The following is an 18,238-nucleotide window of genomic DNA, read 5'->3' as shown; positions in this document are numbered from 1 at the left end:
GAACATTAGATGATTACTTGAATAGTTCTTACAGGTGTTTGATCTTTGTGGCATAATGCCAATCACAAAGTTTACTGAAAACATGGTTATGGAGAAAGTTGAGAGTTCTTTTTTTAGGCTCTTTTTCTAGCTTCAGGACTCCTATTTTTGAAGAAATGGACTACATGAAACATTTGTAAATACAATAAGCTTTATGAAGCCTTTATATCACAGCTAAATATATTTTCATATTGTTAGCTCATAATTAATTATCAAATGAAATAGATTCTGTAATTCTCCAGTATGAATTAAGTTATGCAAAGCCTGCTAATACAGAATCTTTTGTTTTGAAGCTTCCTCTTTTACTTTTTATCAGATTTTTAATAATCTGAAATTTTTTTTTCTGATCCCTGAAGAAATATGCATTGCTTTTCACCTAGGATTCATGCCTACAGGATTACCTTGCACATTTCTTTAAATTGTTAAAAAGTAACAATTTGGCAATTTAAACAACCCATCATTGCTGTGTGGAAGTCTGTAATGAGCAAAGAAAGCATAAAAAACTGGCATATGGAGTATAATAAGGATGTGAAAGGAAAATCTGCTCAGTTTATAACCCTGGCATTTACTTCTTATAGTGAAAATGCCATATATAAAGAAGACATCTGGAAAAAGAGGTCCTGTGAAGAGGAAGCTTGCAGAAGAGTTTGCTCCTGGAGAGGTGTTAACAGACACGTCAAAAAAAGAGTGGAAATTAGGCCTGCCTATAGGTCAAGGTGGCTTTGGATGCCTGTATCTTGGTAAGCTTCTGTGAACCAAACTATCTCTTTCTAAAATGAAGGTTTGAAGTGTTTCTCTCCTCTTCAAAATTGGGATAATAGATTATAAAGACAGTCTTCAAACTAACAGCATTTTTGTTAGAGCTGATGTTTAGTTTTTTTTTTCTTGCAGAATGGAGAGATGTAGGTGAAGATAGTTATTAGAGGGTATTAAAGATATAGTCATGAATAAGTTGTTTGGAAGTCCCTCATGGTTCTTACTCTATCCCTAGCTACGTCATATGAGAAATCATATTTTTTTCTTAGCTGAAGTGACAGTCTCTCTTCCATATAAATCATTCATTTTCTTTATACTATTTTTCAAATGTTTGTAGATAGATTTAATAATTTCCCCTTCCCCATATTTAATTAGCTTAGTATCTTAATTGCTATTGCACTTTTAATTAAAATTTAGTACTTGTGAGAGCTTGTGGTGTGGCACCAGCATTTCAGGTATCCCCACTCTGCCCTGGCATGGCATATCAACTCTGACTTTGGAGGACTATCTGTAGACATGAGATGATAGCTCAGTCTCCATGATAATTTGATCTTTAATTTCTGTCTGCTGGTTTTATTTGTCATAAGGATACTTGGTACCTAAATACTAAATTTGAGACTACTGACTCATTTGATACAGGATGTTGACCAGCCAACAGATGACAGCATTCCGCTTCTTTGCAGGGTTGCATTTGAACCTGGGTCAAGTGCTTGATATTACATAACCAATTCCCTGCAATATGTATGAAATACCCTGACAGTGAAATTCTTGGATTTCATTTTGTAATGCTGTCTATTTGACTATGAGAAAATGTGCAGAAAATAATGCATTTTTCTTTAATATAGCACCTAATCCTTAAATGTATCTGTTGTTTGAATAAATGGACAGTATGAAGATCTTCCTGTCATGGCTGTCATTCTACACACCAATGCTGAGGGGATGAAAATTTAGACGCATACACTAGGCAAGGACCCTTTTGACTGTAGTATATTCAGTCAAGTGTGTGACATGATGTCTTGCCTCTCTTCCCAATGTTTGTGTCATGATTGCATTGAATTCTGTGGCATGTAGTCAGTAATTGATTACAAAATCATTTGGTAAATCAAAGTGCTCCTAACAAGAATTGGTAACAGTAGGAGAGGATTAAGCACTGTCTTGAAGAGAAGGCAGATGCCAAGCAGGGTTTCTAGCTTACCATTGCTGCATGTTTTGCCCATTCCGCTTGTAGACCTCTGCTCATTTTATACAGTTGTGTGCATTAATTAGTTGCCTTTTCCTTCAAGCATAATCATGCTCCCTCTGAGAGAGCCTCTTTTCCTGTGCCCAGTCTCCCTGTATATCTGGTATTTTAAAATTGTCTGTCATGGAATCCCCCATTAACACTCCACCTGTGGAGTTTCTATAAGTCAGACAAGCTGAGAATTGGAAAATAGCAAAAAAGTATTTTTGGATATGTGAGATCTTGCTTACTATGTGTATGCCATACTGTAAATTACGCATTACCTGTAAGTCACTGGTGATGATACAACTGAATGGCAAGGAGTTGGGTGGAATACTTCATCATTTTATATGTCTGTAGTGGGAGAAATCAAGACAGAAATTTAACTTGGTTTTCTGCATAATTCTACCATCAAGCTACTGAACACTTCATACTTGTATTAATATTTAATTATTTTGCAGAATAGTTACCCAAATGACATAACACGAACCTCTCTAGTCCAGCAACCTCAGGACCTGACTGCTGCCAAACCAGAGGATTTGCCAAACCATGGGAGGTCTCTCTTGTCCAGCAGCATTACCAACACTTACACTGCTTACAGGACTCTTAGAAGACATTTAGGGATAAATTAGAGCTAAATATCAGATCAGCACACTGAGAGCCAGGACTGGTGATTGTAAACAGACTTTATGGGACTGCGGGAAACTTGGCCACACCTATGATAAGTGGACATCTGGTTAATTAAAATAATTCCAGACCACAGATGTTGCTGGACTAAAGAGCGTCAGATTAGAGAGGTTCAACCTGTAATAGTTGTATTTGTTTTATGATAGTTGCATCTCATTCTACTGATACACTTCATATTTTAACAGCTGATGTTAATTCTTCAAAATCGGTTGGCAGTGATGCACCCTATGTTATAAAAGTGGTAAGAGAAACTTTGAATTTATTTATTCTCTCATATAGTATATTTACCATGAAACATCCCCTCAGCAGGAATGAGTATTGTCATACAGTGTGAGTTAGGGATGTTAAATATCGGTTAATTGAATAGTCGAGTAACTTAATGAATTCTTATCGGTTAGTTGACTATTCTGTAGTCCCCGAGGGTTGCGCCAGAAGGCATTGCACTCCAGCCTCACTCCTGGATAGCCCCCTGCCACTCCATGCTGCTGCCTCTATATCAGAGGCAGCAGCGCAGAATGCCAGGCGGGAGCTGGTCCGCGAGGGGAGCCGGTTTAAAACCCAGCTCTCTTCGTGGACTGGCTATTTGTCGCTCTGTGCTGCTGCCTCTAATGAAGAGGCAGTGTGGGGTGGCAGCAGCCCCTGTCTATGGGGGAATCTGAGCTCCTGGACCCAGTGCAAGCCAGAACTGAGCTGGGCTGCCTGCTTGCCTGGCTCTTAATACACTTTAAATGCAGAGCCACAGCAGGGGTAGGTCCCGGAGCTGGCATGAGCCGGGACTGATTCGGGCAGTTGGTAAAGTCTGAACACAGCCTGGGTATATAGGGCAGTTGATAAGGAATTGAAAATGACCTGAAGGTTATGGTTCTGAATGACGCTTAGAATGATAATGTTATTAAAAGTGGCAGAATGGAGGAAGAAATTAGGATTACAGAGGGAACATCAGGAATTTAGTGTTAATTTTAAGTTAATGACAAGATATCAAGACAGGTTGAGATGTAATAAAAAGTGACAGATCAGAAGTAAAAGGGCAGGTCTGAAAGTCACCAGCACAAATCCGGTAGTTGATAAAATGACCCAGATCATGCAGCACAACTGTTTACTTTACACCACTCAGGCAGCACAGACTGGATTAAATGACAGCAAATGACTACTGGAGATCTTCCTTCTGGTGTAAAATTGGTATAGACAGTAGGTATGTGATAGTGTTTACATTTAAATGGTTAACCGATGAACCTAGACAGCCGCACAGGAGTGGAGGGGGAGACAGCTCTGCAGGAGCCGGGGCTTTCAGGGAACTGGCTCCTGCCTGTTCTCCCCTGCCCTGCTGCTGCCGTGGTGCCCCCCCCCCCCTTCCCTGCATGTGAACATGTAACGGCTGAAAAATTCAGCCGTTACATGTTTACAAAAAAAAAATGTGCCTATTAGCCTCTTCCCCTTGTTTCAGGAGTAAATGGGGTGAAGGCCAGGGGAATTGCACAGCTTTGCTGCACCAATCCTACACTAACGTCCTTCAGGAATTTTATAGTAGGCATAAATTAGACTAGCGCTATGACTGCACCAACTAGTGTTAGGGTGCTGAATTAGAGTTGCAGCTAATTTTTGTGTGTGTCTATATCTTGTGCCAAGATGGAACTCAGACACAAGAGAACTGAGCCTAGTATGAGTTTGTAACCAAAAAAACCCCTTAGTTTAAATACTGAAGTATAAGTGAATATCTAACCTTTGAATCAGAAAAAGTGTTGCTATTTAGTTTTTTCACCTAGTTCTGGAATGGAGAAAAAGTATACATAAAATTATGTTTTGGTTGCTCCCAATGGAGAAAATAAACTATATAGTACTTCGTAGTTAATGATAATAAATTCTTGCAACTATTGGCTAAAGTTTGTAGTAATAAGTATTACATTAATGTTTTTCCAGTTTAACATGCTCTTTTCCCAACCTTGTTGAGAAGTAGGTTACATTGGATTACTCTGAATGTGTCCCTAATTTGATCCACTCTTATTTGCTGAACTAGAGGAGGTCAATAATATATAACAGCATTACCAACACTTCCGCTACAGAGGGTATGTCTAGACTACAGGGATTTTTCAAAAAAAGTGGCCTTTTTTTGAAAAATCTTACCTTTGTCTAGACTGCCACCGTGTTCTGTCAACAGTAAATTGAAAGAACGCAGCTGTTTTGTTGACTGTGGAAAACCTTGTTTTATGAGGAATAATGCCTTTTTCGAAAGTGCTCTTTCGAAAAAAGGCGCTATGTAATGCAAACTGAGCTTTTTCGAAAGAGAGCATCCAGACTTGATTGCTTACTTTTTCGAAAGTACCGATTGTAGTCTAGATGCTCTTTTTCAAAAGTATCTTTTGAAAGTATTTTTCGAAAAAGGTGTGTATTGTAGACGTAGCCTTACTGGGCTCTTAAAAGACATTTAGGGGTAAATTAGGGCTAAATAACAGCAAAGAACACTGTGTGTGAGGACTAGTGGCTCTAAACAAATTTTATGGGACTACAGGAAACTTGGCTACATCCATGATAAGTGGACATGTAGCTAACTAAAATCATGTCAGACCACAGATATTGCCGCTCCAGAGTGCCAGGCTAGAGAGGTTCACCCTGTATGAACTTTTTTCCTGAGTCTGATTTATATCACTTTATTTTCCCTCTGTCTTCTCATTTGTACAGCAGCAGTGAAATCTACTGCACTAGTAGACCTACTGTGAAAAAGTATAAATGTTATAGTAGATTTTATTCCAATTTAAAGATCAAATTAATTTAGAATAAAACAGTCCATTTTGATCAGTATATCACTTCAGAAGCAGTGTGTCATGTCATGTGAACTATAAAATATCCTTTTTTGACAATTGGTTGTGAGCTTGTGGTTGGAAATAATCATTAGCTGCAAAGTGGCATTTTACATGATAAGAAATACAAGATATTATAACACTCTTTTGTTGTGCTTTAATAACCGAATTGCCATTTGACTGTGTTTGTAGTACTTCTACTAATAAACTCCCTGAAAATTATTCACTTGTTTTTATTACTATGTATTCAGGATATTTTTGCACCAGTATGAAGTGCTTAGCACCCAAATTATTGTATTGTTGCTGTCTTCTCTACTTGTTAAGCAGTTAGTACCCTTTTTTCTTCTCTCCCACTCTATTAATTCAAACATTCTGTTCTGCTGATGTTTGTTATATCTACATGAATGATCCCTAACTTGTTGCACTTAATCTATGTGCAGAATATATTTTCTGATAATGTATAGGTAAATTTGTTTGGTTTAAAATGCTATTTTTAAAGCAAAATCACACATTTTAAAATTAATTGGTCAGCCTTTTTTGTTACAAATGATCTTTGTAACAGAAAACTCTTCAAGCCTTCTATGAAATTGAAATTAATTGAAATCTTGTACCTGATCTGTGTTTGAAAAAATTGTTGTTAAGCTTAATTATCATGTTTAATTATTACAACTGCATAGGCAAATATATGGTCAAGTCAGCAGCTCAGGTGGCTGGGTCTGTTGTGATATCCAGCCAATCACCATCCTTTTTCTACAAGATTGTATGTGACAATTCTGTTTGTTATAATGAGGGCGATCTAAAGAAGACTGGATCAATGCTAGGGTTCTCAGAGGTAGATTACTTGGCACAATTGATCTTTAAAGGTTCCATGATTGCCTGCCAGCCTGAGTATCAGTAACTGGAAAAATTGTCCATCACAGTTCAGCCTCGGCCAACTGTAAACCAAGGTGGGGTAGTGGTTCCCAACCTTTTTTATATTGTGGATAGGCAAACCCATTCACAAACTCTTTTGGTGGACCAGCAACATTTTATTTGCATGTTTGTTATGTAAATAATGAATATGCAAATAATATGTTGTCGGTCTGCTTACCCCCAGCCCAGCTCCTTGGTCCCCAGTGCCTAACACTCTTTGACTGACACCTCTACACCCTCTGCCCTTTAACCCCACCCCACCCCCACACTCCGCAGAGCTCCACTGCCCCCTCTAGGGAATGTGACTATTACTGCCACATGGGAAGAGGGAGCAGCCATTGTCAGTGTGCACACTCCCTCCTCCTTCACGTCCCCACACTCCCCAAGCGTGTTTTGCGCCCCTGTGGGTAGAGGTGCGGGGGAGTGCAAAACCACAGTTGGGCTGCTGCTTTACGTGGGTGAGAGGAGAGAGGGAAGTGCCTCCTGCTCCTCTGCTTCCTGCTACCGCCTCAGCTCCAGTGCTGGGCAAAATTAGCTACCACAGCTGCTGAGTTGAGCCACCACAAAAAAACAGCTTGAGCTCTGGCAGCCAGCGGTTCTCGGACTGGCACAGGTCTGCAGACAGGCAGTTGGGAACTACTGACTTGGGGGACTGAGTTAAGGATCACTGGAGAAATTTTGAAAGTGCAGGAATATTAGGTCTTGGAAATGGTCTCCTCTTGTCCAATCCTTCACATTTGTGCTGATCTTCTTAACAGACTTCTAAATCAATAAATAATTGCAAATTAAGGTCTCATTAAATTCATCCTAGGGTACTTGAGGAGCTAGCTGAAGCAATCTTAAAACTGTTAGCAGTTACCTTGAAGCACTCCTGAAGAATGGGTGAGCTCCCAGAAGACTGCAGAAGGACAAACATCTCTCTCTTTAAGAAGGGAAAAAATAGAGGCCCTAGGTAATAACTTCAGTACCTGAAAAAATACTGGAACAAATAATTAAGCAATCAGTTTGTAAGCATCTAGAGATATAAGCAGTGGAGATCCATAAGCACCCATTTTGGATTTAGTACTATTTAGTATTTTCATCAATGACTTGGATAATGGAATGGAGTATATACTTAAAAATCTGGGTGACAGCAAAGTGGGAGGGGTTGCTAGAACTTTGGAAGACAGGATTAAAATTTAAAATGACATTAACAAATTGGACAGCTGATCTGAATACAACAAGGTGAAGTTCAGCAAAGATGATAAAGTACAATAGTTAGGAAGGAAAAGTTGAGTACACAACTTAAAAATGGTGAATAACTTGCTGGGTAGTAATACCACTGGAAAGGATCTGGGGATTTTAGTAGATCACAAATGGAATGAGCTGTCAGTGTGAAAAAGGTTAATACAATTTGAGAGTGTATTACCAAGAGAGTTGTATGTAAGAGAGGGAGATAATTGCTGTGTCCTCCTTTGTACTTTGTGAGACCTCAGTTGGCATATGTGTGTCCAATTCTGGGTGCCAGATTTGCAGAAAGATCTAGGCAATTAGAGATAATCTGGGTGAGAGCAACAAAAATAATTATAAATGTTTAAAAAACCTGACCTATGAGGAAAGGTTGTAAAAAAAAATCTAAGCATATTTAGTCACGAGAAAAGAAGACGGGGGTTGAGGTTAGGCCCTGGTTCTCATAGGGGACTTCAGTCACCTTGACATTTGTTGGGAAATCAATATAGCAGTACACAGACAATCCGGGAAGATTTGGAGGATGTTGGGGACAACTTCCTGATACAAGTGCTGAAGAAACCAGCCAGCGCCCATGGTCACCTTGACCTACAGCTCACAAACAAGGAGGAATTATGGGAAGTTGATGTGGGTGGCAGCTTGGGCAGCAGTGATTATGAGATGATTAAGGAAGAAAAGAGAGTATCAAAATATAGACTGTGAACTTGAGAAAGCAGACTTTGACTCCCTCAGGGAACTGATGTGCAGGATCCCCTGGGATGCTAACATGAAGGAGAAAGGAATCCAGGAGAGCTGGTTGTATTTTAAAGAAGTCTTATTGAAGGTGTAGAAACAAACCATCCTGCTGTGCAGTGCAAAAAGCAAATATGGTAGGCAATCAGTTTGGCTTAACAGTGAAAACTTTGGCGAGCTTAAACGTAAAAAGGAAACTTACAAGAAGTGGAAATTTGGACAGATGACATGCGAAGAGGATAAATATATTGCTCGAGCATGCAGGGGTGTCATCAGGAAGGTCAAAGTACAATTGGAATTGCAGTTAACAAGCAATGTGAAGAGAAACAAGAAGTGTTTCTACAGGCATATAAGCAATAAGAGGGTAGTCAGGGAAGATGTGGGACCCTTATTGGATGAGGGAGGTAACCTAGTGACAGATGATGTGGGAAAAGTTGAAGTACTCAATGCTTTTTTTTATTGCCTCTCTTCACAGACAAGGTCAGCTCTCAGATTGCTGCACTAGGCAGAACAGTATGGGAAGAAGGTGGGCAGCCCTCAGTGGAGGAAGAACAAGTTAAGAACTATTTAGAAAAGCTGGACATACACAAATCCATGAGGCTGGATCTAATGCATCTGAGGGTGCTGAGGGAGTTGGCTGATAGGATTGCAGAACTATTGGCCATTATCTTTGAAAACTTGTGGTGATTGGGGGCGGTCCTGGACAACTGGAAAAAGGCAAATGTAGTGCCCATCTTTAAAAAAGGGAAGAATGACCTGGACTGGGGGATGGTTGCACCCTCAGCAAGTTTGCGGATGACACTAACCGAGGGGGAGAGAGAGAGAGAGATGCTGGAGGGAAGGGATAGGGTTCAGAGTGAACTGGACAAATTGGAGGATTAGGCCAAAAGAAATCTGAGGTTCAACAAAGACAAGTGTAGAGTCCTTGGAAATAATGACCATAATGTAATAAAATTTAACATCTCTGTGGTTGGAAAAGCACCAACAGGGGTTCTTGTACATTTTAAAGGAAGAAAGCAGAAGTGCCTGTCAACTAGTCAAGTAGTTGATGGAAATTCCATCGACTACTCGACTAGTAAATTAACTGCTAGTTAACATCGTGACTAGAGATCGTGCTGGGAGAAACTGGCTTTTAAGCCAGCTCCCCCCAGCACTGGCTTCTGCTCTACCCCCTTGCTGCCTCTAATAGAGAGGCAGCAACATGGGAGTGATAAGGGGGGTAAGTGAAAGCTGGTACACATGAGAAGACTGCTTCCAAACTGGTTCCCTGTGTGTACTGGCTCCCATCCTCCGCGCCATGCTGCTGCTTCTGTATTGATACATGCTGCCCCCTGCCTGTAAATGTGTAACTGCTGGAAAAAGTTAGTGGTTTCATGTTTACATACATAAACATGCTTAACATCCCTAATACTAGCAGGCATTACCTTGTAAGGACATACAGTTGTAACGACCCAGGGCTTCAAGACTTCTAAGGGGTGGTGTACTCTAAGCAAAAATATTTAGAGCGCAGTTTTGTATACTTCTTACTCCAACCATTTTAAAATTTGAGATTTTTCCTTCATTCAGAGAACCTAAAGATGATGACAAAAGTGTATTTAATAACACCACCTAAGGCAGTCCTCTGACAAAGTTAAAGAAAAATATGACCAGTTTACCCAATACAGATTAAAGAGCAGGTTGGAGGGATACTTTCCTGATCTTCTTTACACTAAGTACTTTTTGAACAATGTCTGTTAAAACTCTTTTTTGTACACAGGGAATGAATTCTTAGTGAATTCTAAAATTAAACTATCCAATGTTGTGTGGTAAAGAGTGATATGCTTATATGTGGGTATATATCACTTGTTTGGTTTTTAAGAGATGTAATTCTGAATAGCTCAAACAGTTAAAGCTAACTATTTTTAAATTACTGTTTTAAAGGAACCCAGCCAAAATGGACCTCTTTTTACTGAATTAAAGTTCTACATGCGAGCAGCCAAACCAGAGCAAAGTAAGTAGTCCATCAGAATGAACTAGAAAGCCATGTTTCCATATAAATAATAATTTTGTTGATTATTAAAAAAAAAGACTAAGTGGTAGCCTTTAAAGTTAAATGTTAGTTGACTCATCAAGAGAGTCAGTTTAGATCCATTTTTTTTTTAAAATGACCTTGTATTCACTTACAATTCTTAATTGTATTCCTCAGTCATAAATGGTTGTTTCTTTTTACAGTGACACTGTTTTTTTTCTAAATGGATAATTATTGAAGATAATTGTTTAGAAACAAGAGTTACTGGAGTAGAACTGATACTCTAGTGCTTTTTCTCACACCTAAGGTCAGATCTTTGTGGGTCAGCTTGTAATATCACAGGAACAAACAGGATTTTCTTAGTGTTTAAAGCCACACGAGATTTTAATGATATTAGAAGAAAAAATAGTAATCTGAAATAACTTAAATATAGCTGAGGCATTGTTTGGGGGAATAACCCAACTAAATCAATAAGTTGTAGTCTTGCAGTTACATTTTTTGTATGTAATTAACAACACTACTTGTAGTTGTGTTAATATTGGGATTCTTTATAATTGGATCTCCTTTATCAAAACCTGTTCAGGTTAGGAGAGGTTTCATTACCAAATTTAGCCATAGGTAGAAGAGACTACCTGTTGGCTGATATACTTGGTTCATGACTTCTCATGATCAGATCTTACATATGTACATTTTCAATATTTTATAAGTAATCTTTTCCACAGTACTCATGCAGTACAAGTTCATAATCTCAGTTTTTATTTGTATTTTTAGTTCAGAAATGGACTAGTTCCCATAAACTGAAATACCTAGGTGTACCGAAGTACTGGGGCTCTGGCTTGCATCAAAAAAATGGAAACAGGTACAGTACATCCTGTATTAAGAACATGTTAACATTTCTACATTCACAACCACTACTACTTTTATAAATTCTTATACGTTAGTGTGAATTTTGAGCATATTACTCCCGTTAGTTTCATATGCCTACAGAATAGACACGTTTACATTGAGTCATATTTTTATTTGCATAATTTTTCTGAGTATGTAATTTGAGCCATTTCTTTTTCCTTGTTCATTTATCAGGCAATGGTAATATGAATGTACATACTGTAATATATTTATGTATTAGGAGTTGCCTTTCAGTCTTGTGAAATATATATCCATCTCAGAGTCCAGCTTTTAATTCATAAATCCTTGACCATTGAGCCAAATTCAAAAATTTTTCTTTTAATTTTCCTGAACATGGGTGCAGAATTAGTCTTTTAATTCACATGTATAAAGAAGGCAATGCATTACTTAACTACACTTAGTAGTTTTATAATCAGTTTTATTCTTGAGATCGAAAGTCTTTTTTATTTCATCTGTGAGCTGTAGACAGTCCAATTCTTATATCAGAAATTTGAGGCTAGGTTTCTATATTATTTCATGTGAGTCTGAGGAATTAAGTAAGTCAGGGATAAACATGATTTTAGCTTCTCTGTATTGCCAGAGAATCAGTTATATGTATCTGCCTTTTCCCCACACCAGAGGTTTGGGCATACTCTGGATGTGGGGAGAAGCAGGAGCTTGGGTGACTTTGTGTCCTGACAGTTGTCAGCTGCTGCAATACCCATAGAGGCTTTTGGGAAAGAACCAAATCTTTTTTTATATGGCTGCCCAAAAGCATACCCTTCCAAGGAAGCACTCACAGCTAATGTAAACAATAGAGCTTAAGAACCTAAAGTCCACTCAGTACTTCTTCTTGTTCAGCCAGTCATGTAGTCAATGGGAATAACAATATGGGATTTACTAAGCAATTGCTGTATCTCCCTAATTGTCCTTCCTAGCATCCTGCTATTAGAATTGAGAGGAAAAGTGGGAGAGTTCAACTAGGAAACCATCTTAAAGGAGTCAGGTGGCCATTGCAGTTCTATGTAGTTTAAGAGGAGGCCCATAGAGCCGAAGTGTATCTTTCTACTTCTGTATCCATGCCAAATGTGGTAAAGGAACAAGAAAAGGACCCCTTTTTACTTTGGTTTCCCTCATCCCTTTATATATGGTGATTAGGGACAGAGCCTTCTCTTCCATTTTCTCCAAAAAAAAGTCCATCTGTGATCTACACTTCAATGAAAGCATGCTCTTAGAAATTTTGGAATTACAAATAGGTACTTTGCTGAGAGCTAATGGAGATGGTATGGGCCTAGCTAACAGTAGTGGTTACTCTAGCGGGCTGGATGACATGAGCAGAAAAAGTGGTGGAGGAAGAGAGATCCGTGACAAGTAGTTGTGGAATTTGTAGAGTCTGGGATCTGGTACACCTTGCACAGCAGTGTTAACTTTCAATGGCAGGTCAATTCAATTAGTGCAAATAGCCTTAAGTGTGAGAAGACCTACGTTTGTCTGAATGGGACCTTGCATCATCCAGTAATCTGATGTAAAGTAATTCAATTCAGGTGATGTTGGGATGCAAAAGAAAGTATAACATTACAACTAAGGGGGATAGCAGCAATGCGACTCACTTCACCTGCGTCTATTCCCCTGTCACTCCCATGGTGGGTGCCTGGGAGCATTGCAGGAGGAGGAGGAGAGGGGAGGCAGAGTCACATGTGGCCCTGAGAGCAGGGAACTTATCCCCCTCACACCCAGACCCCACAGTGCCCTCTCTGGTCCACCAAAATCTTTAATTCGGCATACCCTGTTTCCAAGGGTTGCCAGATTAAGGAGGTTCAAATGTATTAGGGTTGAAGTGTAGTACAAAAAATTCTAGTGTTCGTAAATGTTTGTTTGCCTGCATAGCTGATTTTTATTGTAAAAATAAAATGGTTGAATTCAGTCATTAGTGCAATAGGATAAAATACACATGTAAAATACTGTACTAACTTCAGTTCAGTAACTTGTTCTCTGATTTGAATTTCAGCTATAGGTTTATGGTAATGGACCGATTTGGGAAAGATCTTCAGAAAATTTATGAAGAGAATGCGAAGCAATTTGCACACAAAACTGTGTTAAAGTTAAGTTTGAGAATAGTAAGTAATAGTAATTCCTAAAGCATTTTTAAAATTCATCTTCCTAATATAGCTTTTTGCTGAAAGGCAATTTGTGCTGAATAGTGGTCCTCTGCTGGCTGGAGTTGGGTACTACACTGATGCTCCTGTACATTGTGTTTTGTTAGCTTGATATTCTGGAATATATCCATGAGCACGAATATGTGCATGGAGACATCAAGGCCTCAAACCTTCTCCTGAGCTACAAGAATCTTAATCAGGTATTTGATATCCGTGCTTCATTTCTCCTGTTTAAATTCTGTTGTTTGAAAACAAACTGAGATGCTTTGAACCTATGAACCTTTGTAGAAGTCTTATTTTTAAGAGTGTATACAGTGATATAAATGTCAAGCAGAAATATTTAATATTCTACATTTTTGATGCTGTTTGTTGGCACATTATCAAGTTGGCTATTCTGCCCTAAATAATATTCAGGAGGAGGGCTTGTAATACAAAATGAATTTCAAATAGCTATTTGGTGGTGGAAGCTTAAAATTATATAGTACACCAAAGAATTATGTTTGCCTGTCTGCTTTTGTCACTTTTTATTTCCTTTGTTTAAGAATCCATCAAATACAAGTGTTCTGTTACTTGGAAAATTTGGTCTCTTAACATGTTGATTATTCAAATCAATTGATTTTTCAGAAATATATTTCATTTTCTAATATTTAAACCCTTTAGTATTTGGAAAGTGTGCATTTAATTTCCCTACTTCTGCAGATTTCCTTGTCCAAATGGTTTACCTGACAAAATAGAAAAACGAATGTCAGTCTATTTAGAAGTAACCAGGGAATAATGAAGAGTAATACCTGGCGTCTATTATTTTGCAGAACCCCTTTTGTTGTAATAGATCAGCAGAACTAGCTTTATATGTATATTAAAGAAATACAGTATCATAAATGTGTTCTAATCCCTGATATCAATACTGTGAGCCTCCCTTACAGTTGTCCCATAGACCACTGTAATCCAGCATGCTCCTAGATAAGAACTGAACATTTTTCTTGGCACTGCGTCTAGATCAACAATAAATGATATTTAAAACTGGTTGTCATTTTTCATATAGTACATACAAAGACTGAAAATTTGTTGTCGCTTTCAGAATGGTATATACACGTCTCGTTTAAGAATTAATAAATGAGCTTTGTAATCCAAAGAGCTGACGTTTTGCAGTTTTTGTTTTAAAGAAGTTCGGAGAGTTGTCTCTAGTATTTTTTGTATATGAACTCTTCTATATTAACAGTTTTTGTTTTTAATTTCTATATGGTATGTGGGATTTAATAGGTATACTTGGTTGATTATGGCCTTGCATATCGATACTGTCCAGAAGGAGTGCACAAAAAATATAAAGAAGACCCTAAAAGATGTCATGATGGTACAATTGAATATACTAGTATTGATGCACATAAAGGTGTAGGTAAGTAATCAAAACTTTAATTCACTTTATTTCATACAGCACTATTTTTATTTTAATTACAAAATATTTTATAATCCATTTTTAAAATAGGTTTCTGTTTACTGTGGAGTCCTAACACTGTTTTGAAAACTAAATATTCCAATTGTGTAGCAGAACTTCAGTTTTGTTTTATTCTGAAATTTGCTGGGCAATAGAATTAGAACAGTTGTTGCTTTGCTGTAGTAGTGGAAATCATTCGTGTTTCTTTTCATATAGAAAAGATTAGATCTCCTTTGAATAAGAAACCTATCAAATCTCTTAAGATTGATCATGTGTATCTGTTAGTATGAGACCTTTATTAAATTGATGCTAACTGTGTAAGTGGACAAATGTGAGATGATTCTAAAGGGAAAATATACACCTATTTGATGGATTCAGTGTTCCTTTAAGTCTAATCTGTTTCCATTGAAAATAATAAAACAAAAAGTGAAAAATATTAAACATAGTAACTTGGGATATAAGCGACTAGTCAAGTAGTCGACTACCTGATATGACTACTACTGATCAGAGGCAGCAGTGGTGAGGGGAGTGAGTAGTTGAGTAGTGACTTGACTCCCAATAAGCCTAGGTATATTGGGTAGTTGACTACTTGACTAGTTGCTTACATCCCTAGTAAGCCTGTATCAGAGGCAGCAAGCGGGTGAAAGCAGGGAGGGGTAGAAAGCAGGAGCTGGTTCTGGGGGAGCCAGCTTAAAAGGCAGTCCCTCCTCCCGTTTCTGCACACAGTCTCCACCGTGGATAGGGCGAGAGAGGAGAGGGAAGGCAGAGGTGCAGCGGTTCGGGAAATAGTGTGAACCGGGACTGCTCAGTCTCAGCTCATGCTGGGTTCTGAACCTACCCCCACTGAGGCCCTGCAGTTTAAATGTAGTAGAAGCTGGGTTGCCTGTGCTCCTTGGCTCCTACTACATTTAAACAGCAGAGCTGCAACAGGGCCCCTTATCAGCTAATCGTGTGGTCCACACAATTAGTTGATGTGATTAGTCATTTACTCACTTCTTAACATCCTTAATTAGTAACATGGCTTTTAATCGATGAAGAACATAAGAACAGCCATAATTGGGTTGCCCAGTGGTCCAAGGATGGTATAAACTAGCCAAACAAAGTGCCTTCTAACAGTAGCCAATACCAGATGCATCAGAGGGTATGAACAGAATAGTCAATCAAGTGATCCATCCTCTATTTCCCATTTCAAGTTACTGGCAAACAGAGGCTAGGAACACTTCAGAGCATAGTTTTAAAGTAGAAATGCAGTAGAAGTGTTGTCATGTCTAAATATTTAGGAAATTTTTTGATATCTTGAACAAGTATTAATTTAAAAATTAAACTGGTTTGGATGTAAATTCTCACCTGGGATAAAAATTGACTCAGATCTTACATGCAATTTTCCTGTTGATATATTAAATAAAATTTTAATCAATATCTTGTGGAATATGTGAAAAAATTTATTACATCCCTTGTCTTGCCAACATTAACAATGTTAAATATTGACTAATCAAATAGTCAATGCATTTTTGCATCGACTATTTGATTAGTCGATAAGGTACCTCTGCCTTTGAAGTGTAGCACCGGCCTTAAGGCTGGTGCTACACTTCAAAGGTGAAAGTGCTGCATGGAGCCCGGGGTCAGCAGGGGACTCCCTAGCTGATTCCGGGCTCCATGCGCACTGCTGCTTTGAAACGCGACAAGGAGCCGTGGTGTTTCAAAGTGGCAGTGCCAAGTAGAGCCCGGGGTCATATGTAGTTGCTTTGAAATACCCTCCCCCCCCCAGCTGCCTCTTTTTGATAGAGGCAGTAAGGGGGAGGGGTGAGGAACCAACTAGTCGACTATCCAATAAGCATTTGCTTGACTGATAGTCAACTAGTCTTTCACATCCCTAGTCAACATCTAGAATTTCTGAATCTTCGGCAAGCAACATTTCAGTGTTCAGAGTATCTGAAATATTTCCATTTGTGGAATAATAATTTGAAGAGCTCATTTTTAACTCTGTTCACTGTTTTTGGGGAAAGGGGATATAAAAATATTTTGAACAGAAAAGTCCATGAGGTCTTAAAATGCTTCAAAATTGAGATAATTGCAGCATTTCACATTCATGAGCAGAAGAAAGAGATTACGCCACTCTCCGACTTACGACCACCCATACTTATGACCATTAACCCCATTACAATATTTTCAAGTTGAGAACCATGTACGTCAAGTTTTTCGATCAGTGTGGGCAGCACGTTTAAGTGTGTTTCCGACTTATGACCAAATCAAGTTACGACCAGGTGTTCAGAACGTAACCCGTTCAGAAGTCGGGGACTGCCTGTAATTGCAAATTCCTTTATCAGTATTCCAGTCATTTGAGCAATACTACTTCTTTTCATTCCTTCCTGCTTCCCTCTGAAATGAACTTGAAGCATTCTGTAGTTAAATGCCGTTAGCACTAGCTTCCAGTTGTCTTACTATGTTTTCAATTTTTAACTTTAAATTTGTGTATGTATTTGTAGCTCCATCAAGACGTGGTGACTTGGAAATTCTAGGTTACTGTATGATTCATTGGCTCAGTGGCCATCTACCATGGGAGGACAATTTAAAAGACCCCAACTATGTCAGAGATTCAAAAATTAGGTAAGGAACTTAGGTTTTCTCATTTGAAACTGAAGCAAAAATAAAAAAAATATTTCAGTGTAGCAATACTGTGTGCGCATAAACAATCCTTTATCATCTGTGAGTGGCTGGGTAATACTATGTTTACTCTTGCTGGCTGAAATTGAGATAACACTGCAATGTCCCTTTCAACCTCCACCTTGCTCTTTTTTGAGTACATTTGCTTACTTTTGTTCCTATCCCACCATTTCAAGATAATAATTAAGCCTTGTCCAGCTATACCCTTTAACTTTTGTACTCATCAATGTCCTATCCCTTTTAAGATTCTTTAAGTATATTTGTTATCCCTTGTTACTCTGAACAGCGTGCAATCTTTAATGTATTTATCCTGACAGCACTTAGTGCTTGGTCTACTTCACAGTCGTCCCCATTTTACAGATGAGGAACTGAGGCACAGAGACTAAATAGCCTACATGAAGTCACACTGGAAATCTTTGGCAGATTAGGGAGTATGGAGAGCCATCTTCAGTTTTCTAATCACTGGATCCTCCCTCATTTCCTGTGTTCACTGTTCTCCATGTTAGCACAGAGTAAGTTCTGTCAGGTGCTGGCAGTATTGCTTTTGCTACCGTTCCTTGGCAGTCGCTACTCAGAGTAGCTTCTTGTTCCTTCTGTTAGCACTTGCCTCAATGTTTTTTAGAGCAGTATCTTCTCTCCTCTTCTAGTTGTTGATCTGAAAAGTGGCAGCAGTGCAAGGACAAGTAGTGGTAATTGCTCTAAGAAGCAGTGGCTAGAGCAGAGATT

General features: G+C 38.6%; 1 protein-coding gene across 3 annotated transcripts in view; it reads left to right on the top strand.

Moving 5' to 3' along the window:
- VRK1 (VRK serine/threonine kinase 1) overlaps window positions 1-18,238 on the top strand; it is a 57,691-nt gene that overhangs the window by 9,411 nt on the left and 30,042 nt on the right. For all 3 annotated transcript variants that reach the window (XM_006123753.4, XM_006123752.4, XM_075926613.1), the window contains exons 2-9: window positions 618-779; window positions 2,887-2,942; window positions 10,288-10,357; window positions 11,147-11,234; window positions 13,269-13,377; window positions 13,524-13,616; window positions 14,677-14,809; window positions 17,335-17,455. In XM_006123753.4, the coding sequence (XP_006123815.2) occupies window positions 623-779; window positions 2,887-2,942; window positions 10,288-10,357; window positions 11,147-11,234; window positions 13,269-13,377; window positions 13,524-13,616; window positions 14,677-14,809; window positions 17,335-17,455 (827 nt within the window). In that variant the 5' untranslated portion in view covers window positions 618-622. The remainder of the gene's footprint in view (window positions 1-617; window positions 780-2,886; window positions 2,943-10,287; window positions 10,358-11,146; window positions 11,235-13,268; window positions 13,378-13,523; window positions 13,617-14,676; window positions 14,810-17,334; window positions 17,456-18,238) is intronic.

Source organism: Pelodiscus sinensis, chromosome 4, assembly GCF_049634645.1.
Source record: "Pelodiscus sinensis isolate JC-2024 chromosome 4, ASM4963464v1, whole genome shotgun sequence".
NCBI lineage: Eukaryota > Metazoa > Chordata > Testudines > Trionychidae > Pelodiscus > Pelodiscus sinensis.
The sequence above is the reverse complement of the archived record's forward strand: the minus strand, read 5'-3'. Positions and strand labels throughout refer to the sequence as shown.